This window comes from Dipodomys merriami, unplaced genomic scaffold (genome assembly GCF_024711535.1).
Source record: "Dipodomys merriami isolate MVZ:Mamm:240054 unplaced genomic scaffold, mDipMer1.0.p SCAF_28, whole genome shotgun sequence".
In the NCBI taxonomy this organism is placed as follows: domain Eukaryota; kingdom Metazoa; phylum Chordata; class Mammalia; order Rodentia; family Heteromyidae; genus Dipodomys; species Dipodomys merriami.
The window spans coordinates 15574893-15599482 of record NW_027204270.1 but is presented as its reverse complement, the minus strand read 5'-3'; the positions used below and the strand labels follow the sequence as shown (position 1 = coordinate 15599482).

The 24590-nt window shown below is 54.7% G+C and overlaps 1 protein-coding gene across 11 annotated transcripts in view; it reads right to left on the bottom strand.

Annotated features, from left to right (window-relative positions):
• The window catches only part of Hspg2 (heparan sulfate proteoglycan 2), a 102433-nt gene that overhangs the window by 24343 nt on the left and 53500 nt on the right, over nucleotides 1-24590 (bottom strand). For 3 of the 11 annotated variants that reach the window (XM_070037686.1, XM_070037688.1, XM_070037690.1), the window contains 38 exons: nucleotides 24201-24341; nucleotides 23918-24094; nucleotides 23581-23760; nucleotides 23342-23460; nucleotides 22389-22500; nucleotides 22130-22243; nucleotides 21924-22051; nucleotides 21505-21591; nucleotides 21037-21086; nucleotides 20692-20786; nucleotides 20317-20457; nucleotides 19827-20018; nucleotides 18735-18773; nucleotides 18151-18252; nucleotides 17482-17679; nucleotides 15028-15111; nucleotides 13053-13145; nucleotides 12655-12735; nucleotides 12249-12479; nucleotides 10702-10815; nucleotides 9210-9337; nucleotides 8979-9065; nucleotides 6975-7033; nucleotides 6671-6838; nucleotides 6429-6539; nucleotides 5217-5317; nucleotides 4949-5129; nucleotides 4315-4440; nucleotides 4018-4170; nucleotides 3800-3942; nucleotides 3393-3528; nucleotides 3157-3311; nucleotides 2811-2958; nucleotides 2141-2286; nucleotides 1919-2054; nucleotides 1383-1534; nucleotides 1142-1277; nucleotides 903-1054 (listed from right to left, as the gene is read on the bottom strand). In XM_070037686.1, the coding sequence (XP_069893787.1) occupies nucleotides 903-1054; nucleotides 1142-1277; nucleotides 1383-1534; nucleotides 1919-2054; nucleotides 2141-2286; nucleotides 2811-2958; nucleotides 3157-3311; nucleotides 3393-3528; nucleotides 3800-3942; nucleotides 4018-4170; nucleotides 4315-4440; nucleotides 4949-5129; nucleotides 5217-5317; nucleotides 6429-6539; nucleotides 6671-6838; nucleotides 6975-7033; nucleotides 8979-9065; nucleotides 9210-9337; nucleotides 10702-10815; nucleotides 12249-12479; nucleotides 12655-12735; nucleotides 13053-13145; nucleotides 15028-15111; nucleotides 17482-17679; nucleotides 18151-18252; nucleotides 18735-18773; nucleotides 19827-20018; nucleotides 20317-20457; nucleotides 20692-20786; nucleotides 21037-21086; nucleotides 21505-21591; nucleotides 21924-22051; nucleotides 22130-22243; nucleotides 22389-22500; nucleotides 23342-23460; nucleotides 23581-23760; nucleotides 23918-24094; nucleotides 24201-24341 (4896 nt within the window). The remainder of the gene's footprint in view (nucleotides 1-902; nucleotides 1055-1141; nucleotides 1278-1382; nucleotides 1535-1918; nucleotides 2055-2140; nucleotides 2287-2810; nucleotides 2959-3156; nucleotides 3312-3392; nucleotides 3529-3799; nucleotides 3943-4017; nucleotides 4171-4314; nucleotides 4441-4948; nucleotides 5130-5216; nucleotides 5318-6428; nucleotides 6540-6670; nucleotides 6839-6974; nucleotides 7034-8978; nucleotides 9066-9209; nucleotides 9338-10701; nucleotides 10816-12248; nucleotides 12480-12654; nucleotides 12736-13052; nucleotides 13146-15027; nucleotides 15112-17481; nucleotides 17680-18150; nucleotides 18253-18734; nucleotides 18774-19826; nucleotides 20019-20316; nucleotides 20458-20691; nucleotides 20787-21036; nucleotides 21087-21504; nucleotides 21592-21923; nucleotides 22052-22129; nucleotides 22244-22388; nucleotides 22501-23341; nucleotides 23461-23580; nucleotides 23761-23917; nucleotides 24095-24200; nucleotides 24342-24590) is intronic. The other 8 variants (XM_070037693.1, XM_070037694.1, XM_070037696.1 and 5 more) reach the window with 5 other exon arrangements.

Sequence of the window (24590 nt, the reverse complement as noted above, 5' to 3'; positions counted from 1 at the left end):
ATCATGCTTCTCTTGTAGCCGGGAAGAGGTATGCGCTACAGTACCCAGCCATCAATTGAGATGGAGTCTAGAGAACTTTTTGTCCCTGCTGCTTTGGACTGTGGTCCTCCATCACCATTTCCCAAGAGGCTGGGATTAGAGGCTTGTGTAGGCTCACAGGCTGCACACAAGCTAAGGTCGTAAAGGAAGGTTCATCTCCAGTGCCTACTCTGATCATTATAAACCCATGGGATATTTCCCTTAGAGTTTCACGAATCAGTTGCACAGCCAGAAGCTGGCAGAATCCTAAATTCTATAAAATTTTGTGTATGTGATTAATGGCTCCCAGCACTCCCCACAGGCTGAGCTCTGAATGTTTTGCAAATAGGTCAGTTAATGTGATCCTGAAGACAATTCTACGACTTAAGGACTTCATAGATGGAGAAAGAACAGCACAGAGAGGTTAAGTAACTTGTCTGAGATCACATGCTACTAAGTAGAGACACAGAGATTCCCCCTAGGCTGGCCTGGCCTGGCCCTTGGCTTCCAACCACTGCACCCTGCACCTGTGCCATGGGGCCCAAGGCCTCTGTCTCAGAGCAGCCTCCAGCTCTCTCCATCAACTAACCCCTTCCTCTTCTTCTTTTTTTTTTTTGTCGGTCGTGGGGCTTGAACTCTGGGCCTGGGCGCTGTTCCTCAGCTCTGCAGCTTAAAGTGAGCGCTCTACCACTTGAGCTACAGCGCCACTTCCGGTTTTCTGGTGGTTTATTGGAGATAGGAGTCTCACGGTCTCTCCTGCCCGGGCTGGCTTTGAACCACGATCCTCAGATCTCAGCCTCCTGAGTAGCTAGGATTACAGGCGTGAGCCACCAGCGCCCGGCCCCTTCCTCTTCTTCTAGGCCCTTCCACCCTCTTGCCTGTACCTGGTGCCGGGTGGGCAGGCTGCCCCCGCGCTTCTGCCATGTGACTTGTGCATGAGCCTGTCCTGGCACCACACAGTTCAGGTCCAGCGTCTGCCCCTCGGCCACGTGGGAGGAGGACGGCTCGATGCGGATGGGCTGGGTGCTGCCTGGGGCTGGGAGGTAAGAGGTCATGGTGACTCCAGTTTGTCAAGGCCACCCCGCCTCAATTCCTTCCACACCCTCGTCTGGTGGCCACTCACGGTAGGCAAAGTTGGCCCCCTGGGTGCCAGTCACTGTGACGGTGATGGAGGCCTCCTGGCCATTGCTGGCCCGGCAGACGTACTCTCCTGCATCCACGGGGGAGGCCTGGAAGATGTACAGGCGGGAGCCGCGGACCTGGGCAGTGGGGATAGGTGGGTGAGGGGACTTCCGGAGCTCAGCAGATGTCCCCCGGCCTTTCCCACCACCTGTGCGCTGTCCCATGTTCCAGGTGCCGAGTACCTGGTGCCGGGCAGGAAGGCTTCCTCCACGCTTGTACCACGTGACCTGCGCATGGGCCTGTCCCGCCACCACACAGCTGAGATCCAGGGTCTGCCCTTCAGCTACCGTGGAGGAGGAAGACTCGATCCTGACAGGGGGGACCGGTCCTGGGACTGTGGGGACAAGGGAGAAGGTAGTGGAGACTCCTAGGAGAGAACACAAACTACCCACTTGGAGCTGTGTCGGCTGTGTGGTCTGGGAGCCTCAGCCTGGAGTCCTGGCTTGGCTCCATCCATTACTGACAGAGGCCAGGGTGGGGGCTAAGCATGGCAATGGCGAGCAAGGGAGTGAATGAGAGGAGGTAGTAAGGCCACGAGAGGATGAGGCAGGGGCAGAGACGAGAATACCATGGCCAAAGACAGGGGGTAGACCTGGGCAGAGCCCTGCAGCCAGTGCCACGGTGGCCGCCTCCCCATGCAGGCAGTGGCAGGCACCCAGGCTTCACTCCCAGAAGGCCCTTGGCTTCCTCCACTTTCCCTGTTACTGGGGCTGCTCACCAGGGATGGAGCCGGAGGGCTCAATGGTGACCAGGACAGAGGTCTCTGTGTGCTCTGAGCCGAGGGTCACATGGCACACGTACTCGCCAGAGTCAGCTGGGGACACCTGGTGCAGCCGCAGCAGGGAGCCGTGGGTCTGTTTGCGAAGAAGGAAGGTTGGAGGGTGCTGGAGCAGCCCCCCGCTGAGCCCCTCCGGCAGGCTGGCCCTGGGGGCTGCTGTACCTGGTGCCGGGCCGGGAGGCTACCTCCACGCTTGCGCCATGTGACCCGGGCTTGTCTAGGCACTTTGCAGTTCAGATCCAGAGTCTGTCCCTCCGCCACATGGGAGGATGAGGACTCGATGCGGATGGGCTGGGTGCTGCCAGTGGCTGGGCACAGAGGGGTTGATCAAAGGCTTGGACTTTGGCCTCACTGGCACTTTGACCTCACCGGCAGCCTTGGGCAGTGGCCCCCAGGCCACGGCTGGGGAGGTCTCGGCTGGAGCATACTCTTCTGCCTCCTCATGGAGCCAAGGGGCGTCCTTCTCTACCCCCTCTAACTTGGGCTCCACGCCCTCCATGCCCCGAGAGACAAGAGATACAGAGGCCAGAACCCCCCTGCCAGGCCGGGCTCAACCCCACCTCTTCTCAGGGGCCCCAACATGTGTTTCTGTGTGGGTCACCACCACACTACAGACAGTGTGGTCTCCTTTCACAGATAAGCGAAGTGAGGCTGACAAAGCCCTGTGTCAGGATGTGAACCCAGGCCAGTTCCAGGCCAGCCAGACCCCCGTCCAGCCCAGCCTCCACTCCCCGAGCCCATGGTGCGGGACCACAGCCTGCCCCGGGACACTGAGGAGCATGGATGTCCTCCCCACAGCAGGGAGACCCCAGGACTCGACCTGGCTCCTCACCGAGGGTGTGGCTGGGGCCTGAGGGGGTGCTGAGGACGGAGACGACAATGGAAGCCTCCTTGGGGCCCAATTCACTCTCCACGCGGCACACGTAGTCTCCAGAGTCAGCTGGGGAGACCTGGGGGAGCCGCAGCCGGGAGCCATGGACCTGCGTGGTAGGGTGGGGGGGAAGAGAAAACAGAAACGAGGCTGGACTCTGTTGTCCTTACATCTGGACGATGCAGTCATCAAACTCTGAGCCACTGAGAGCACTGGAGGTAGGGGAGACAGCCCTGGCCCTTTGCTGGGGAGTGTCGGGCTGCAGGAGCCCCCAACCCCCTTGCTCCATATTTTGGGGGTCTCCTACCTGGGCGTGGGGAGGCAGGCTGCCCCCTCGCTTGTACCACGTGATCTGGGTGTGGGCCAACCCCGTCACTGCACAGTTCAGGTCCAGGGTCTGCCCTTCAGTCACTGATGGCGAGGAAGACTCAATCCTCACTGGCAAGGTGCTGGCACCTGAGGCTGGGACCACAGGGAGGTGAGAGGACGCCAGAGAACAGGGATTCATCCTTCCCTTGCCTGTGGCCCCTGAATCCCCTGTACCTGACAAGACGACCACCTGGATGCGTGCCTGGGAAGTGCCTGTGGGGCTGGTGGCCACGCAGAGGTAGAAGCCAGCGTCAGCGAGCGTCACGGCTGGGATGATCAGCGTGGCGATGTCTGTGTGTTCAGAGCGGGCCTGGTAGATGGAGAGGGTCAGTTACATGGCATAGAGCCTAGCCACGTGAGCTTGGCAGATGTGAAAGGGGCAATGTGAAAGGGGCAGGGACAGAGCTGAGATCAAGTCTCAGTAGGGCCCTGAGAACCACGGAACCAGTGAAGAGATGGGCAGGACACCTTGCTGGGTGCAGGGCCCGGGAGCCAGAGAGGAGCGGGGCAGGTGGAGGGGGAGGTGAGGCAGGGGCTGGGCTGGGCTGGGCCTGGGGACCTGCGGGGCTCCATTTTCTCACCTGTGGAGGCAGGCTGTCCCCTTCCTTTCTCCAGGTGATGCTGGTGCTGGGCACACCTAACACTCTGCAGTACAGCCTGACTGTGCGGCCCTCAGTCACCTGAGTCCTCTCTGGGCTCACCTGGACCCTGGGTCCACTGCCACCTGCGACAGAACCTGATGAGAATCGCCTCGGGCGTGCCCACAGGCCCAGCCCCTGCCTCGGCCTGGCCCTCTCACCTTGCACCTGAAGCAGGGCTCTGGCCACGTGCTGTCCAGCACTGCTGTGGGCTCGGCACAGGTACTGGCTCTGATCTGAGGGCTCGACGGCAGGCAGGCGCAGGATGCCACCGTGGATCTGAGCCTTCTGAGGTAGCTGGCCCCCAGGGCCTCCTGGAAGGGACACATGCAGTGAGCAGCTGCTGGGGCTGGCCCTGCTCGGGAACCTCCCTTCCCCAGTGGCAGTTAACCCCATGGCCTTGCCCTGCCCTGGCAGAGGAGCCCAGCCCCTGAAGGTTGCTGTCATCTCTGCCTCACCTGACCACTCCAGGGTGGGCGGGGGGTTCCCTGTGGCGCTGCAGCGGAACTCAGCCAACTGCCCAGGCTGCACTGTGAGCTGGGGCGGGCTGATGGAGACCACAGGGGCAGATAAGGTGCCAGAGGCTGAGGAGGAGGGGAGAAAGGAAGACATGTTACATGATCCACAACTACAGCCTCCTTGCCACTCTGCTTCTACTCTATCCCTGGTGGCCATCTGCCCCTACTATAGCCACAGGGAGTTTTTCAAACAGTAATGACCTCGCTGCTTCCCTACTAGAGACCTGCCTGTGCTGCCGATTGCTGAAAAGAAAATCCCAACTCCCTACTCTTCTCTATCACAAGTAGATATCTCTGCAGTACCTTCCAGTCCTCATGTACTTTTTGCAAAGCCAGGTTGGCTTTGCTTTCCCTTAAAGACATCAACATGTTCCAGGCCCCAGGGACTTTGCATGTGCTGCCTCCAGGGCTGAGATCACCCAGAGGTTCTGAGGAGGGCTGAGATAGTGTTTGTCCTTCTGTTCCTTGCTTTCTCAGAGCCTAAACCAGGACCTGGCCTGCTGTAGGAGCCCAGAAACGCCCCAGTGCGTTAGAAACCATGGGTCAGGGAGGGTCAGGTAGTGATGAGACGTGCCTTGTACGTGCAGAGTGGCCGTCCCCAGGTCCATGGCAAACATGTTGGAGCCGGTGCATGTGTAGGTGCCTGCGTCACTCGGCTGCACGTTGCGAATGGTGAGGATGCCGTTGAAGTCCATGGCCCGGGAGGGCAGCTTCTCATTGTGCAGGCGGGTCCACACCAGGGTATAGGCTGGGGACTGCAAGGCAAGGGGGCAGGCTGAGGAGTGTGTGCGGGCTCTGAGATCCCAGGATATGGACTCCCCGTCCCCTCTGTGCCCACCCACCTTGCTCTTGGCTGTGCAGACAAAGGTGACGTGGGCTCCGGGGCGCACACTCTGGCTCCGTGGCTCCTCCACAGTCACCGTGATGGGCTTGCTGGGAGCCTCTGTGGGACAGGAAGCCCCTCCTGAGCAGGGGTTGGCCAGGTCCCTGTCTTGCGGCTGTGTTCTTTCTCTGTTACCTCCGCCAGCCCTTCCACCCCCCCCCCCCCCCCCGCTCCAACCAGCACTGCGGAGAGCCGAGGGCTGCACCCATCTCTTCTCTCCCTTGCTATGGGATCACTCTCCTTCACAGACTGGTATGTTCCAGAAGTTTCCTTTTCTGAAAGTGACTGTCAGCCTCATCTTTCCTACTGCTTCATTGATCTTCAAGTCAATAATTTATATATATATATATAATATTCATTTTTTATTTATTTTTTGTCTTGGGGCTTGCACTCAGAGCCAGAGTGCTGTCCCTGAGCTTTTCCCCTCAAGGCTAGCACTCTACCACTTTGAGCCACAGTGCCACTTCTGGTTTTCTGGTGAACATTAGAGTCTCATGGACTTTCCTGCCTGGGCTGGCCTCAAACTGTGATCCTCAGATCTCAGCCTCCTGAGTAGGAAGGATTACAGGCCTGACCTACCAGCAGTCTGGCTGATAATAGTCCCCCCTTCCCCTTGTATTAGGTACCTTTTCTTCCTAGGCCTGCTTCCTTTCCCTGAGCTTTTTATTTTAGAGTCACTGGGATTAAACTCAGGGCTTCAGGCCCTTTGAGCCATGCGTCTAGCCATTCACTGTTGCTTTTATTTTTCCAATAGGAACTCATGCTTTTACCCAGGTCAGCCTTGGGCCTCGATTCTTCTACATCTGCCTTCCAAGCCGGATCCCCCACACTGCCCTTGAGCTTCTTGCTCACAAATCCTGTCTCAGATTTAGCTTGGGGGAAGCCCACAGGAAGACAACTTCAAACTGACACCTTTCTCACCTCAGTAAACAACACCCTATTCCCACAGCTCTAGAACCTAGGCTCCAGGCAGCATCCCTGCCTCTTACCCTCAGTGACCACAAAGACCTACCCATTCTTCTCTAAAACAGATCACCTCTGCCCAGCTGTGTGGCTGCTGTCTTCATACTGCAACCTCCCCTTCCTCCACAGATGAATGTACCCTTGGCTTAGGACTGTGCTGTAGCCCAGCTTAGGCAGGGCCATGGTGGGGCGGGGGCGTGGGGCTCACCAGAGACCAGAAGCTCTGCCCGGCTGTTGCTAGTGTGGTGGAGGTTCCGGCAGGTACAGATGTAGACACCAGCATCAGAGGGCTGCACGCTGGGGAAGTGGAGCTCCGAGCCTGGTAGATAGGGAGGGTAGCTCGTCAGTGCCCACGTCCCTTCTTCTACCCAGACCCAGATGCAGGGAAAGGACTGGGCCTGGCCGTCACCAGATGATGCCTGAGCCTGAGAAGCCTGGGGCTGTGGGTACCTTGATGTCGCTGTTGGGCGCTGCTGGGCACAGGCCGTCCATCTTCCCTGGACCAGTAGAAGTAGTGGGGAGGGCTCCCAGTGACTTTGCACTGCAGGGAGTGGGGGCCACCTTGGGGTACCACACTCCGAGTAGGATGGACCTGGACAACCAGTGGAGCTTCGTCTGCTGGGGTGGGGGAAGGATTGGCATTTAGGCATTAGGTCCCTGCATGCAGGCCTCCCAAAGACAGCCCCATCTCCCCCAAATCCCGGGGTTCCCTGTGTGGCACACCACCCTCACCCCATGTCAGGACCCCACTCACCTTCAGGCAAACAGCGTCCCCCCTGCACATTGGGGTTACCCACATAACCTGGGGCACACCTGTCAGGAGGAAGAAGATTAGCTCTGTCAAAGTCCCAAGGGACCCAGAGCTGATCAGTGAACTTGGGGAGCTGGAAGCTCAGCCCACTACCCACTGTGGGACGGAAGTGGAGGGCTTTGGAAGAACTCTGGTCCCCAACTCAGGCCTTCAGGGGGCAGGGAGACTGTACTGGGAGTGTAAGCTGGCTGGGTAAGGAGGGTCAGGCCTTTATTCTCCAGAGAGACATTCAGTCAACAAATGTTTATTAGGCAACTATTATGCTGCAGGCACCACACCATGTGCTGGAAAAAACAGAACAAACATGGCCAAGTCTGTGGTCTTGTGGAACGTGGTTGCTGGGAAGCCAATATGGAGACATTGTGTGAAATGAGAGCTATGTGGGCTGTGAGGACCCAGATTCCTGAGACCAGGAGCTTCCCAGAGGAAGGGACTCTTGGGCTGTTGTATCCGCTCAAAGGCTGCATTTTTTTTTTCAAAGAAACTATGCTGTTTGTAAATAGATATGTATATCATAGTTTTTCTCCCTGACTTGTTTCCAATTACAGGCTCCAGAAGACTGAAACAGATCTGTTTTGTTTGTCCCTTTATCTCAGTGCCTCGGCACACTGTCTGACACATGGTGAATACAAACTAAAAATGTGTTGAGTGGGGTGAGGTGGCTCGTGCCTGTAATCCCAACACTTAGGAGGCTGAGGCAGAAGCATGAGGTTCAAATCCAGCCTGAGCAACATGCAAGACTGTCTCAACACAAACAAACAAACAAAACACAAAATGAAATGGGATACGGTGGCTTGTTCCTACAATCCTAGCTACTTGGGAAGCTAAGATTGGGAGGATTGTGGTTCCAGACCAGCCTGAGTATTTTACGTCTGAGTTTTTAAGACCCAATCTCAACTGAAAAAGCTGGGGATGGTGGTGTGTCCCTGTCATCTGCATACGCAAGAAGGATTGCCATCCAGGCCAGCCCAGGCAAAATGTGAGACCTCAATCTCAAAAATAACCAGAGCAAAAATAGTTGCTGGAGTGACTTAAGTAGTTGAGCACCTGCCTAGTGAGCGTGGAGCCCAGTACCAGCCAGGCGCCTGTGGCTCATGCTTGAAATTCTAACTGCCCAGGAAGCTAAGACCTAAGGATTATGGTTCACAGCCAGCCCAGGCAGGAAAGCCCATGAGATTCTTGCCTCCAATTAACCAGCAAAAAGCCAGAAATGGAAGTGTGGTTCAGCTTTGAGCAAAAAAGCCGAGCAAGATCACAAGGCCTGAGTTCAAGCCCCAGTACCAGCATATATACCCCTCCCCAACCCAGTATTATTATTAAAAAAAAAAACAAAAAACAAAACCAACTAAACCAAATAAAACAAGTATTAAATGAATCAATGAAGCAGGAGTTAGCCAGGAAGAAAAGAGCTTGGAGTGAAAAGCATCCCATGCAATTAAGCCAGGCACCAGCAATTGCACAGGCATCAGCCTGCAATCCTAGCTACCCAGGATGCTAAGATTTGAGGATCTTGGTTCAAAGGCAGCCCAGACAAGAAAGTCCATGAGACTCTTATCTCTGAGCAAAAAGTTGAAAGTGGAGATGTGGCTCAAGTGGTAGAGCACCAGTCCTGACAGAAAAAAACTAAGGAACGGTGCCCAGGCAGAGTACTAGACTCCCCCCCCCCCAAAAAAAAAAAAAGTGAAAGAATGAGAACAGCACATGCAAGATCTGAACACCAAGAATTCAGAACGTTTAGTCCAGCTACAGGGGAAGCACTGGTGTGAGGAATGAGATGACACTGGATGAAGCATACATGCCAACTCCTCAGGAGCTTGGGCTGGCGTGTCCCCAGGGCACTGTGAGTCTGGGAAAGGTCTGGGACATCAAATGACATGAATCTAGTACCCACCTAGGGCTGTCACCTAGGAGTCTACCATTCCTCCCTACTCCTGTATGTATACTTACTGCTCACAGTACTGGCCAGTGTAGCCGGGTTCGCAGGCTGTGCAGCGGTACCCACCAGCTCCCAAGCTCTCACAGGTGCGGGAGAACCTAGGGGAGTGGAGGGGGAGGTCAGGCTACTGGAAGTCCCCTCCCATCCTGCTCCAAGAGCCGAGGTAGCAGCCTCCATTCCTCAGTAGAGTTCCTCCATCTCCAGCGGTAGTTAGTGCTCAGGCCTTGAGCAAGGGTACTCACATGTTCTCTGGGTTGGTCAGTGGGCAGGCACAGGGCTGGCAGTCCTCAGGTGTTCCAGCAGTGGCATCTCCATAGTAACCAGGTGCACAGAGCTCACAGAACTCGCCCGCAGTGTTGTGCTGGCATTGCTGCAGGGCACAAAGGGTCAGACATTAGCTGCCACCAGAAAAGATTTGCCAAAAGTCTTTCATCTTGACAATCCTTGGATCACAAAATTACATGTTTTTTTTTTTTCTTTCTGTACTGGTACTGAGGCTTAAACTTGGGGTCTGGGCACTGTCCCTGAGCTTTTGGTGCTCAAGACTAGCACTCTACCATGTGACAGCCACAGCTCCACTTCTGGTTTTCTAGTAATTCGTTGGAGATAAGAATCTCATGGACTTTCCTGCCTGGGCTGGCTTTGAACTGTGAGCCTTAGGTCTCAGGTTCCTGAGTGGCTAGGATGACAGGTATGAGCCATTGGCATCCAGCTGAACTTATCTTAAAGAAATACTCACAGAAGGTCACAGAGGATGAATTCTAATAGCCTACAGCTCTATCAACCACCTGGAGGGCTACACATGCCACTTCAGGTCCTGATATAAACCAGTATGTACTGATGTAGAAAGAAGTTTGTGAATGAATGAGTGAGTAAAGCCGATTGGTAAATACGATGATCTCCTGTTCAGATTTAAAATAAAATAAGCTGGGTATTGGTGGCTCACCCCTGGAATTCTAGCTACTCAGGAGGCTGAGATCTGAGGAGTTTGGTTCAAAGCCAGCCCAGGCAGGAACATCTATGAGACTCTTACCTTTAACCACCAAAAAGCCAGAAGTAAAGTTGTGGTGATAAAAGTTCTAGCCTTGAGCAAAATAAGCTAAGGGATAGCACCTAGGCCCTAAATTTAAGCCCCAGGATTGGGGGAAAAAACATAAATATTTTTACAAGGCCTTTGGTTCTATCCCTAGTATTGCCAAAGCAAATTTGCCCAGAAGAACAGGAGAGTAACAGTCACTCCCAAAGGTGGCAGGATGATAGAGGACTGCAACTTTCCTTTCCATTTATCTCTATAGTCTGAGCTGGGACACAGCTCAGTAAAAGAATGATTGCTTTAGTACATAGGAAGCCCTCATCCCTAGAACAACAAAAAGCCTACCTGATAAACTTCTGTAATCTATCTCCTGCATAGACAGTATGTGTCACTAATGAAAAATGGCAAGAACCAAAGCTTTCGTTTGTTTTTTTTGTTTTTTTTTTTTTTTGTCTTTTCTTTTTTGGTACTGGGGATCGAACCCAGGACGCTGCACTTGCTAGGCAAGCGCTTTGCCACTGAGCTACATCCCAGCCCAAGAACCAAAGCTTTCTTTACAAAGAAGGATGTCACTCCATAGCTCTGGCCTCCCTGCCATGCCCACAGCCCCTCGGTGACCTGGCCTATTGTCCCAGGTGCTGTGACCTTGCCTCTTGTCTACCAAGTCCCCTCCCATCCCTGGGACCCTGCTTGCATCTCACCGAACAGGCCCCAGTCTCTGGGTGACAGAGGTCTGAGTGGCCGTTGCATTCACACAGCTCACAGTGGCCAAGGTAGAGCCCACTTCCGGTGCGCGTGTAGCCGGGGGCACAGTCCTGGGGGGACAGAAGAAGGTTGCATCCCACCCAGAGCCAGCAGACCCAGCCTCTTCTCTGTCCTGTTCCCTCCAGTGTCTAGCACTCCACATTGCTTCCTGGAGGGGACATGCTGGGCCCCTCCTCTGCTCTGCAATTCCTTGCCACATCTCTGTGCCCCATCTTTCATCTTTGCTCTGGCTGTCTATGCCTCCCTGCAGCCTGAGCACAGGGAAACAACAACTCATCTTCAATGCAGATTCTTTTCTCCTCAGCCCAGGCTTTTGTTCCTGAAGGTTCTGGTGGGAGACGTATAGAGAGAGAAACTTTATATCTAATGGAAAGTGGTCTGGGAAGGGAAGATGGATATGGGGAAGATCGTCCTGCGTGTGCTCATTCACCAGCCAGAAGCAGTGCATAGCACCAAGGGGTTCCAAGCCTGGAGATGAGCGGTCTCTCCCCGACACTACTGGGGGCCTTCCCTCCCCCTTCTTTAAAGAGAACCTATGAGTCTCCTCTGCTTGGCTGCAGAAATGTGCACCCAGACTATGCTCCTTCCAGTGCCCCTCCTGAAACCTCAAGGAACATAAAATTCTGAATTTGGATTTGAACATTCTGTGTCAACCAAAAAAAGGTGCACAGGTGCAAAACACTCCAGGAGCCTGGTCAGGCGCTCACACCTGGCCTCTCTGATGCCCACCTGGCCCTGCAGGAGTCCCCCTTCCTGCAGCTTGACAGTCACTGTCTAGATGTTAGCTGAGCACCTATTATGTGCCCTCCTAGAGCTTGTAGCTCTGGTCGTCTTTATCAAGGGCCATTCAAATGACAGCTTTTTTGTCCCACCCATTGCCCTCATTCTGCAGATGGCTCCTCAGCTCCATCTCTCTCACTGCCCTGCCACCACATCAACAGCCAGCCGACAAGTTTTCCTGGTCAGCTCTGATCAAGGTACTCCCTTAGCAGCCTGGCCTTTCCTGCTCCAGGCCTTCTAAAGCAGGGCCCTCACTGGCTTTCCAAGGGTAGGTAACTCTGTTGCATGCAGATCCCCTGTGAGCACGCCCCTGTGTGGCTTGGGCTTGAGTCCCCTGTGTTTGTGTGGGTCTCCCTGCCTCTGTGGCCAGCCCAAAGATGCAAGCTGGATCCAAGCATCTGGGAGAGGGAGGGACACTTCCAATAGTTCGGACACACTGGAATGCAGCAGACCTAGGCTCCAATTCATTTCTGCCTCATATTGGCCATGTGTTCTCAGTTACACCACTGATTACATCTCTCCTACTGGAGGGAGGGGATAACTCTGGCTACTCAGGGCTACTGGGGGAGTGACTGTCATGGCATGGAGCTGGCATGGGGGTCACTGAGCTCTGACAGTAATCACAGGTGGTGACAATGCCTGCCAGTCAGGTTGCTGACATCGCTGTATTTGAATAGAGGTGACCAGCTGGCCACACACTCACCTGGCAGGACAAGCCGATGTAGCCTGGGGGACAGCGACACTCCTCCACCTCAAGAGCCCGAGGCCCGTGGGAGGGCCCCGGCCTGGCGACCTCCAGGCTGACGGAGCTGATACTGGCAGTCCTCGGCACCGAAGAGAAGGTGGCCCGGATCAGAAGCTCATCCAGGTCGGCCAGTGCCATGAGCAAGTGTTCACGGGTGGCCGGCTGCCCATCTGGTCGGTGCCAGAATTCCTGGGTGGGGAGATGACAAGCATGGGTGGGGGCCACTGTGCTTGGCAGGCTACCTCGAGCCTCTCCCACCCCTCTGTTTTCCAGCATCAACTGAGGCTGTGAGGGGAGGATGGGAAGGGAGGCCCCAAATCAGGCTGGGGGGCAGGCAGAAGACCCTGGCGACCCATGTCCTCACCTCTCGGAAGATGATCTCGTAGCTCCTCCTCTCGGGGCCCTGCGGGGCAGGCTGGGAGGCCACCAGCATGATGTTGTTGCCCTAGAGGGACACAGGTAGGGTTCAGAGGGGAGCTGAGGGGTTCTTGGGATAGCAAGGGGTCTCCACTAGTCCCAGATTCTCTGAACAACTTGGCCTCCCATCTCTCTGTTCTCCCAAGCTCCTGTAACTCCCAGCACTAGGCCATTACCCTTCTCCCCACCACCCACCGGCTGGGTCACAGCTTGGATAGTGTCCAGCCAGGCAGTGGAAAGCCTGTGTCAGGCTAGCTGTGCTGGACTAAGGGGACAGACACTGTGAAGGCTCAGGGCCTCCTCAGTCTTCCTCTAGGCTGGCCACCATGATGTCTGAGGGCTCACCGTGATCTGGATGTCAGGGTCGGAGACGGGGCTGCCCTGTGGCCCTGCAGAGTAGGAGAGAGTGTATCGAAGCTTCCCGCCATAAGCCGCCACCTGCAGGGAGACAAGTGTCTGGTCACAGGCTGGCTGGCCCTCTCTGGGACCACTCAGGTGAGGGGTGCATCCTCTCGAGGCCTGGTGGGACCTGTTTCACTTCCTCTTCCAGGAGACCAGTGCCAGGCCAGTGTTGTCATGAAAACAGGCCATCACTAATCCCATCCACTTTCATGCATGGTGAGGGGTAGGGTGGGGGGGGGGTGGTGATAGGGTGGGGGTGGGAGGAAGTGACCTCTTATTGGCTTTGTGTGGTTCTCCACCCTCCATTGCCTCATGGTCCCAGCTGACAAGCTCCAAGTTCCTTTCATATACAGGGAGTTCCATAAAGCAGGCAAGGGGAATGACAGGGGCTACCATAGGGAGGCCACAATGGCCATCAGAGGCTTTGCTTCCTGGGTGAGTGGCTTTTCTCTCCCCAGAATCCATTTCCCTCTTTGCAAATAACACCCTGGTTCTCTTTAAAGAATGACTCTACCCCTCTATGCAGGGCATGTGACTCTAGGGTTCTCCCCTCCTCCACAGTGGAGAACAAGCTGGGTCTGGCCAGTGTGCCTAGTGCCAAATCAGGGTGGAGGACAGGGTAGGGCTGTACATAGTGCAGCCAACTGCCCCTTCCCTTATCAGGCTAGACTGGCAAACCTAGCCCTTTTCTTTCTACTGGGACAGAGACACTTCTCTAGTCAAGTTAGAGAACTGACGTCAACTGAGATAAAGCCCAAATGAGCCCCTGGATAGAGATGACCTTGAACTCTGGTTGCAAGAACCAGAGATTCATGCAGATCCTTACTGTAGACAATCAAGGTAGGCTTGGGTCTTCATGGGCACAACTGCAAGTGTCTGTGTGCTTGCAGTAGGGAACTTTTGTTTGGACAGCTAAGGTCCTCAGCTCTGGCTAACTGGACAGTCTTTTTCCCTCAGGTACCAGGGCAGACCAGCCAGCTCAGTACCAGCTGCCGCAGGCCTTACCACCCAGGTCCACGTGTGTGTGTGTGTGTGTGTGTGTGTGTGTGTGTGTGTGTGTGTGTGTGTGTGTGTTCGTTCAGTTGGCGAGCATTTATCAAACACCTGCTGACCACTTGCCACACCCTGGGTTGCCCAGGCAGGGCTGGGGGCTGCTTTCCATAGCCAGCTCAGGGTGTGGTAAGCAAGTGAGGGAGAAACAAAGTAGTAATGGAAACAAGTGGTTTCCTGTTTGTTCTGGGTGCCAGCAGGTTCAAAGCCATGTCTGTCCAGGCCAGCTTTCTAGGAAATTACATGCATAATAATTAAGGAAAGGGAGGGGCTCTGTGGTCCGAAAGACCTGGGCTCAAGTTCCAGCTCCACCGCTGTGTATCCTTGCACAAGATACCCTCTCTGAGCCCTCCTTCCCTCACATGGAAAGAGTAGTAAAAGCAACACTGTGAAGAGCTTCACTACACTTATATAACCCAGGACACACATATACTGAAAGCGTGGTGCCCAGAATGCACAGCAAGGCTTGACACCTGCCTACACCTCTGAGTCTATCCTTGGCTTCGGCAGATTCTCTCCTTAGCTCGCTTCCTCACCCTGTCTAGTCTGTGTTTCTGAATGCTGACTGACTTCCGCATTAAGTACATACACTCTGAAAAGGCTGTCTACATTGTTCAGAAAACACAGTGGAAGCAATATGAACACAAATATTAACAACAGTGATGACAATTACAATGTGATCATGAGACTAATTGAGCATTCTGGAAGGTCAGGGCCCATGTGTGTGAGGGCATACAACAAGTACTTAATTAATGCTCCAGAAATGAATGCATACAGTAGCTAACACAGGGCCAGGGACTGTCTTGCCTCTGACATTTTAGGACTCTCTGCCCTACCCCCCCCCACACCTCCCCCAGCTCCTTGTTACCTTGTTCCCCAGGAAGGCCCGGGGCAGCTGCCAGTAATAGAGGCTTCCAGGAAGCAGAGAGAAACCCCCGTAGGAGAGTAAGAACTAGGACAGAAGGCAGGTGGTGAGCTGGGAACAGGTGGGGCCCAGGGGGCAGAAGTGTCTTGACAGAGGGCCTAGACCTGCAGGGAGGCCCAGGGGACACACAGGCACACCATCCCCTCTCCTGCCCAACAGCCGGGTCCCACACTGCTGACTGGGCATCTCAGTTGTCCCCTCTGGGTTGGGTCTGGATCACCATCTTTCTCAGTCGGGTGTGTCCCTCTCATGGACTCCAAGATTAATGTGGCACACTGGGAAACATCTAAAAATTTAGTAGTTCTTTTTGTGTGTATTAAAAACATGATGGATGGCAGGCACCAGTGGCTCATGCCTGTAATCCTAATTACTCAGGAGGCTGAGATCTGAGGATCGTAGTTCAAAGCCAGCCCAGGCAAGAAAGCCCATGAGATTCCTATCTCCAATCACCAAAAAGATGGAAGTGGAGCTTTGGCTCAAGTAGAATGCTATCCTTGAGCACAAAAGCTCAGGACAGCATCTAGGTCCTGGGGTTCAAGTCCCAGGATCAGCACTTAAAAGAACAGAGATGGAGCCAAACATTGGTGGCTCACATCTTAATTCCAGCTACTCAGGAGGCTGAGATCTGAGGATCATGGATTATAGCAAGCTTTGGGCAGAAAAATCCATGAGACGCTTATCTATAATTAACTAGTACAAGGACAGAAATGGAAGGAACAGAGTATCAGCCGTGAATGAAAAACAAGCTGTGAATTCAAACCAGCTCTAGGATTGGCACATACACAAAAAAGGGGCATGGTACAAGTTGTGGAGTGCCTGCTTAGCAAACATGAGGCCCTGAGTTCAAATCTAAATACTGCTGGAAAAAAAGAATCTAAGCACAAGAGGCTCATACCTGTAATCCTAGCTACTTAGAAAAAACAAGAAGGATTTCAGTTCACCGGGAGCCCAGGCCAAAAGGTCCCGAGACTTTATCTCAGCTAAAAAATAAAAGCATGGGGCTGGGAAGGTGGCTCAGGGGTAGAGTGCTTGCCTTGCACGCATGAGGCCCTAGGTTCAATTCCTCAGCACCACATAAGCAGAAAAAGCTGGAAGTGGTGCTGTGGCTCAAGTGGTAGAACACTAGCCTTGAGCTAAAGAGCTGAGGGACAGCGTCCAGGCCCCACAACCAAAAAAAAAAAAAAAAAAAGCATGATACAGTGATGTATATGTGGGAAGCTTAAATAAGAGTATTGTGGTCCAGGGGCTGGGAAGGTGGCTCAGTGGTAGAGCGCTTGCCTTGCATGCATGAGGCCCTGGGTTCGATTCCTCAGCACCACATAAGCAAAAAGAAAAAAAAGCCAGAAGTGGCGCTGTGGCTCAAGTGGTAGAGTGCTAGCCTTGAGCTGAAGAGCTGAGGGACAGCCCCCAGGCCCAGAGTTCAGGCCCCACAACCGACTCCCAAAAAAATAAAAGAAAAAAAAAAAGAGTATTGTGGTCCAGGCCAGTGGATGGCAGGGAGGCCATAGGAGAGCAAGACCCCATTTTAAAAATAAGACTGGAGGCCTAGCTCAAGTAGAGGGCCTGCCTGGGCAGCACAAGGCCCTGAATTCAAATCCCAGTACTGGGAAAAAGGAAAAAGTACAACTATTTAACCAAGCATGGTAGCATATGCTTGTAATTCCTGAGACAGGAAGATCTTGAGTTCAAAGCCAGCCTGGGCTACATAGTGACCTTGTCTGAAAAAGAAAAGAAAAAGAAAAGCTGGACATGGTGGTTCACACACCTGTAATTCCAGCTACTTAGGAGGTGGAGATATGAAGGATTTTCTTTCAAGCTTAGCCTGGGCAAAAAAGTTAACAACACTTCATCTCAGTCAATAAGCTGGTGTGGTGGCACATGTTTGTCATCACAGCTGCACATGAGGTAGGGACAGGAAGATTGTAGTCACAGACTAGTTCCAGGCAAAAATGAGACCCTAACCTGAAAAATAAAGTGGAAGAGTAACTGTGTAACAATAGCAAGGCCCTAAGTTCAAACCTCCATCAAAAAAATAAATAAATGAAAGTGGGCTGGGTATGTGGCTTAGTGATAGAGTGCTTGCCTAGTATACTTGAAGTCCTGGGTTTGACTCCTCAGTACCACATACACAAAGGCTGGAAATGGTGCTGTGGTTCAAATGGTAAAGTGCTAGCCTTGAGCAAAAGCAGCCCAAAGACAGTGCCCAGGGCTGAGTTCAAGTCCCAGGACTGGTCCCCCCAAAAAGTTGTAACTATAATTGAGTCGATATATGATGAATTATGAATTTAACAGGACATTTGAAATCATTAACAGCCCTAGTAGTGCCAGAAATTACAACTGAAATGTGAAAAGCATGGGGGGATGGGGGTCCTTTGAGAGGGACACTTTGCCACATACCTGAGAACTTACTGGGGAAGTCACAGAGTGGGAAGGGGAGGAGGAGGAGGAGGAGGAGAAGGAGGAAGGATCTGCTCGCAGAGCAGCTGCAGGCTGGGGGTAAGGAAGATCTCTCTGGGGAGGGGGCTGAGGTTGGGCAGCAAAGCTGGCAAGAAGCTGCCAGATTTCAGCATCCATCCGCCTCTGGGCCTCATCCACCTGGGGGACCAAGGAAAGGAGAGAGAGAGAAACAGAGAGAGACAGAGACAGAGACAGAGACAAAGAGAGACAGAGACAGACAGACAGACACATACACACAGAAGGATGCCTATGAGGCTGTGCCCCAAGCTGCCCAGCCAATTGCTGTTCTGTGCCGCCCATGCAGTCATGCTCTGTATTCTCTGCACTCTTGCTTCTAGGAGCCCAAGGGGTACCCTGGGAACGCAGAGACAGAGCAGATAGTTCTGGGAGCCAAGGCCAGCAGTGCTGGAGGCAGCCCAGGACTGTGTGGGAGGGGCATAGGGAGGGGCCCTGACTTCACATGGCCCATGGCACAGCAAGTGCTCATGGACTGGGTCAGACTAAGCCTGGACCAGCATGCAGGAAATGGCCTAGGTAGACCAGGGTCTTGGTCAAGGCTTGCTCTTCACAGCCCTGGAGACAAGCTGCCCCTGTCATGCCTTGAGTTACCTGAGATGCCCGCTGTGCCCGGCCCCTGCCCTCTGGGAGCCCCAGGATCCTCCCAGTGGTCACAGCTGCACGCCATTGCTCCTCTGAGAGGGATGTGCGGTTCTGATGGGGTGGAGGTCACAGAACTTAGCACTCCCACGACCCAGAGCATAGGCATGAATCTCTCCCCAGGGACATGATAGTAGAGAGGCCACACTGATGAGGGAGGGAGGCATGTACCCCCTTGCTGGGGGACACAAGCAGGCAGACAGGGGGCTTATCACCTGGTAGGCAGTACTGGGTGAAACTCAGGGGCCAAGCAGTCATGCAAATTAGCATCGAATTGCTTTCCCAGTCACTGTCCTATCTCTCATAGCTTGTACCACCAGGACCAGACTACAGAGCTGGGGAGGCCCAGAGCCATGCACCCTTGCCAGCCCCCAACTTGGCAGCAGTGCAGGGCCAAGTGCCAACTCCCTGATCAGCAGATCTACTGTCTGAATTCATGCAGCCCTGCCTTGTCTTGGGCAAAAGCCTCTCCCCCACAGAGCTGAGGGCACCCGGGAACACACCATGCCATTGCCCACTGCTCGGCAAGGGCCTACCTGGTGAGCCCGGCGCATCCGTGTAAAATATGCCTCCCTCTGCGGGGCATGGGAAGCACCAGGAGGGAGACAGAGAAAGGTCTAAGAGCCACAGCAGGCAGCACAGTCAGGTGAGGGGTAGGGGGAGGAGAGGGGAGCAGAAGACAGCAGCCCTGCAAGAAGGCTGGGTACCGGGACCTGTCCAAGGAGCAGCTTCAGAGTCCTGAGCTCAAGTGCTCTTGGGGTGCATCTGATTTAGCAATGGCCTCCTCATCCAGCAGGGGATAATTAGGCCAAGCCCCAATTCTCCCAGGTACCACCAGGTGGCCACGAGTGCTCAAGGAACACAGGTGGGCAGGCTGTCCTGGAAATCTATCTATCCCTGTACCTCCACAATACCACCCCCACCCCACCCCCTTCCCTCCAAAGCTTGTTTCACAGTAGAAAAGACATACTCAGCAAGGACCAGGGCAGACTTTGCACGTTAAGGACAGCCTGAGACCTGAGGGTGAGTCCTATTAATGCCACCTACCAGCTGTGAGACTCTAGGTATGTTTCCCTAACCTCTCTCCTTGGTTTCCTCTGTTATGAAGTAGGGCAGTGGTAGAATCTGACCTGTGACAGACAGGTGGAAGTGCTTGGAACAATGCCAAGCACACAGTGTGAGCTCAGTAAATGTGACCTCAGTGACAATTACCGCACCTGGCATGGGCATGGGGCCTGCAGTGGACACGAGTGAGTTTGGAGGAAGCAGATGAATGAAACTGGAGCTGCCTAGTCAAAAGCTTGTGTTTCAAAAACATGCTAGTTGACAACTGCTTCAACGCTCGCTCGCTCGCTTGCTCCCTCCTATGGTCATTAACAGACATGTATTCAGCACATGCCAGGTGCCATGTTCAATTCCCCCAGGCACTGTCAGGTCCAACTGAGAGCAGAGCTAACATGCAGGTCGAAGTCTACAGACCCCCAAATGTCACATGTAGCACCATGATATAACAGTCACATGGCAGCCGGTGAACTTGTGTCAGAATACCCACCGACCCTGGTGCTTGCCCAGGGCCTGGCTCAGAGTTGGCATTAGGGCTGTCTTGGTGACCCCTATGTGCACCCCACCTTGTCTCCTTGGTACAGCTCTGGCAGCTGCCAGTAGAAGGATCCATGGCCGAGGTTGGCAAAGTTGCCAAAGGAGAGCTGGGCCCCGTCCGGCAGAGGTTCCACGGTGAAGCCTCCGGTCAGGCGGCTGTTGCGCTGAGGGTTCACCAGGGCAAAGCCTTGGAAGTCCCCAGGGGCAAAGCGGGTGGAAATCTGGCAGCAGAAGATGAGATGTCAGTTTAGGCAATGGGGTGGGCACCTTGGCGAGGATGGGGCATGGGAGGGCATCAAGACACAAAGGGGGGGATTGCAGAGTTTTGGCTGGGAGAGAAAGAATGGATGAGTAGGGTGGACATCCAGCAGAGGATGATAACGGTGCTGCGCTCAGCAATATGAGACTTGGCGAGGTCTCAGGGTCAGTGGGCTCAGTGTTGAGATGGGCAGTGGTGGGCATGGACAACTGGGACCCAGCTGGAGCCAGGCTCCAGGCCCACCGTGGCCAGGCTCTTACCAGATGGCGTGTGTAGGAGGAGCTGGCGCACTGCTGGGTGACGCCCATGCAGAAGCAAGGCAGGCAGCCGGCGGGGTTGCTAGCGCTCAGGTAGAAGTGGTGAGGCCGGCACTGGCTGCAGGTGCGTCCTTCCACCTGGGCCTGGGGTGGGTCAATGGAAAGATGTGTGTAGGGGAGAGGGGGAGGATTTGGGAGTCTCCTGCACCCCAGAAGCCCAAGGAAGGCCAGCTTTCTCAACCATTTGAGACAATTCCGGACAGCTCAGCCCATTGCTCATACCCAGCCCCCAGCCCCCTGCAAGTACCGCCTGGCTTCTGTCCAGGCCCTGGCCGTGGGCAGCACCAGACCTTTCAGAGGGCAGAGCTCTGGACTGACCTTGCATTGGCACTGGCCAGCGGCGTCACATTGGCTGCTGATACTGCCCTGGGGGTTACAGTCGCAGCCTGTTACTTCTGGTATCTGGCCGTCTCCTGACATGGAGGAAAGTCACAGCTAGAACCCACAAACTTACCACTAAGCACCCTGACTCTCACTGCCCTTTGAGCATGCCACTTAGCACTGAGAGGATGCTGCTGTTCATCGTGAGATGTGGGTGTGGTCTTCTCCCACCTCACAGGACAGAGGGAGAAGCAGAAGCTCAGAAGGGTAGAGCCATCTGTGACCCTGACCTCATGTTCCACCACAACCCCTGCACCCTCCCCACCTCTAAACCCTACTCACTCCGACAGGGCTGGCCCTGGCTGGGGTTGCCATAGTAACCCTGGGTACATCTGTAAAGAGAGAAAGCAGAATCTTAGGAGACGACAGTGAGCCCAGGCCTATAGGGGGTCATGTGTTGACTCCTATAATGGGGATAAAACCAGCTTGCCTAGCTCTCTCATTTTAAGATAGGGAGACAGAAGACAGAATGGGAAGGGGCTGACCACATAGCCAGTGTGTTGGCTTCACTGGCAGGAGGGAGGGGTCTTATAGGAGGAGGCAGGCCTGGACTAGGCAGTCACGGGGGCTGGGCTGGGCTGGTTAGCATGTCTGAGGGGTTCAAATGCCATCTCTTCTTATCAGCAGCCTTCAAGGGCCCATGCAAGAAAGAGCAGGAGGCCCCTGGACAGGCAGGCCGGATGTCTGGGGCGGGGGGGGGGGGCACTCCAGCCCTTCCTCTGTGTCCCACCCTCCCACCACCTGACTCACCTCTCACAGTGACGCCCGCTGTGGCCTGGGGAGCACGAGTCACAGGTGGGGTGGCTGTCCGTGTCCAGAAAGCAAGTGTGGGAGACCCTGAGAGGGTGGGGCAAGGTCCAGTCAGTAAGGCTGGGACCCTGTCTCTTGGCCCTTCCCTCAGACCAGGGGAGGAGAGTGGGCCGATAGGGGCATGTGGAGAGCTCCACCGGCATTAGTTCACAGCTCTCACATAAGGGCTAAGGCAGTGAACCGTCCCCACTGCACACACAAGGCCCCTGAGGTTGTGAGAGGGGTGTGGTGCTTCGTCTACCAAGTGACCCACTGAGGCACAGCAAACCAGGTTTAATCATTGCCTCTCAACAGGGCAGGAAGGGGAGATATGGGGGCAGGCAGTGGACATCTCAGGAAAGGGCAGGGTCTGAACGCACTGGCCAGCAGAGGGAGGTCCATGGCAGGGGCAGGGCTGGCAGTCATGTGGTGTCCCTCGCTGAGCATCCCCATAGTATCCCTGCTGGCACTGATCGCACCGTGGGCCCTCGGTGTGATGCTGGCAGCCCTGGAGGAACAGAGGGTAGCTGAGGCTGGGCCTGAAGGCCATGGGTCTCTGGGGTGGGGAGGAAGGAGAGAGACTTACCTGGCAGGTACCAGTCTCAGGTTCACAGACCTCTGAGTGGCCATGGCAGCTGCAGCGCTCACAGGTGCCCAAGTAGAGGCCACTGGGCATGCGTGTGTAGCCTGTGTCACAGTCCTGAGGGAAGGAAGATGGCAGGGGGCACTGGGTTAGGACTGCTGGGGAGGTGGGGAGCCAAAGGAGGAGAAGCTGGGAGTTCCATGAAGGGATCTGGCTGGGCAGGTGGGTGAATGGGTGGGGTGGTGAGTGGCCCAGGACTCACCTGGCAGGATGGGCCACGGTACCCAGATGGGCAGGTGCACTGCTCCACTTCCAGAGCGGGGTCTTGACCAGTGTTCTCAGGCACAGCCACATCCATGCTAATGTCAGAGACCCTACGTATGGCAAGACACACTGTGAATGAGTACTCTCTGTGCCAGGCTGCCAGAGTCCTGGATCCATCTCCCACTAGTCCTCCTGCCAACCCTGGCATCCTGCCGTGGAGCCTGTCCAGGTCTGTGGATGGGGCCTCTGGCCCACAGCAGCTGCAGGGGCTATAGCTAACAGCTCACATGTGTACTTTCTCCAAAGAGAAACAGGTTACACCTGCTCCCTGGGGTGGTCCATGACAGGCTAAGATTGGTCCAAAATCAGTTAGAAGGCCAGTTACTCCCAGAGCTCTCCATGGGCTGGGGTGGAGGTCCGGCTTGACCTTGGGGTCATGTTCTTGCTTGATACCTCCCTTTCTTGCATCCTTCTCATCCTAATCTTTGTGCATGTGTATGTGTATGTGCACACACACAAGTGCACCTGCCAAGGCTTGAACTCAGGGCTAGAGTACTCTTATTATTTTTTTTTTTTATAAGTCACTTGGACTCAGGGCCTGATTGCTGTCCCTGAGCTCTTTCTTTTGCTCAAGGCTAGCACTCTACCACTTGAGCCACAGCTCTAATTGAGGTTTTCTGGTGGTTAATTGGAGATAAGATTCTTACGGGGACTTTTCTGCCTAGGCTCGCTATGAATCAAAGATTCTCAGATCTCAGTCAGCATCCTGAGTAGCTTACAGGTGTGAGCCACCAGTGACTGGCATTGCTTTTTTATGAGCCTATTCTAAGACCATACTAGGTAAGTGTGGCTGATCACACACAACCAGTAAGTGGCAGAGCTGAATGCTTTAAAAGTGCTTAGCCTGGGCCCGCTGCCCAAGCCCCTCTGTCCTGCCCAGGGCCCAGGTACCTGCTCTCAGCGGGCTGCTGGGTATAAGATGCTTGGATCAGAAGGGCATCAATTCCCGCCAGTGCCATCAGCAGGTGCTCCCGTGTGGCTGGCTGTCCATCAGGTCGCTGCCATGCTTGCTGCCAAGGTAAAGACACATGTGTCCAACCCTTGCCACCTTGGGTGCTGATGCATAGACAGTATCAGTGGCCATCTTCACCCATGCCTAGGAAAGGCCACTGGGCTGGCTGGTAGCTCACCTCCCGGAAGGGTACAGTGAAGGCACTGGGCTGGCCAGGGATGGGCTCCTGTGAGGTGTGGTGCTCCAGGACAATGCCATTACCCTGCAGTACCACCAGCGGCTGCCCATGCAGGGGTGCAGAGCTGGGCCGGGGCCGCTGGGTCACCGTGAAGTGCAGCTCTCCTCCATAGGAGGTCACCTGGGATACAAGGTGGACAGGCATTCAGGGGGGTCTGCGGTTGGGCCTCCTCTTCAACATGGGGTATCTCACTCTTCTCCCAAGACCCCTGCTTCCATGCCTTGCCTGTGCTGTTCCCACTGCTCAGAACTGCTTTCCCTTTCCTACCCCTGCCCACCTTGTCCCCCCGGAAGCGTGAAGGGAGGCTCCAGAAGTAAGGTCCAGACAGGAGGCTGTGGAATGAGGAGAAAACCAGCTCCCCAGATGTGGGAGACGAGATGCCTTCGCTGGTGGTGTGGGTGCCGGCAGCATTGGTCAGGCTGAACTGGGTGGGCTCCTCAGAGGCCCCGAGGACCTGAGGGGGGAGAAGGCCAGGATAGACTGGCTCAGGCCCAGCCCTTGGTCCATCCATCCCTGGGCATGGCCATTCCACCAACCCACCACCCTCCTTGAGTGAGTACCTGGGCACGGCTCCAGGAGGAGCTGGTACACTGGCGACTGACACCCATACAGAAGCACTTGAGGCAGCCATCGGGATTCTGGGAGCTCAGGTGGAAAGACCCATCGGCACACTCATTGCACACGCGCCCCACCACGTTGTTCTGCAGGTACAGAGCTGGGAGCTGCAGGATAGCCCGCAGAAGGGCTATCCAATTTAATCCACCCACAGTCTAGATGAGACCCAGCGCGCCAAGGCAAGAACATATGTGTGAGGTTATCACTACCACCTGATTAATAACTCCCAGTTAATGAGCGCTTATGCCACTGCTCTTTTCCCTTTTCTCTGTGAAGCCAGGGCTTCACAGATAAGCTGAGATTGAAAATAAAGCAACTTGCCAGGCCATTGGTAG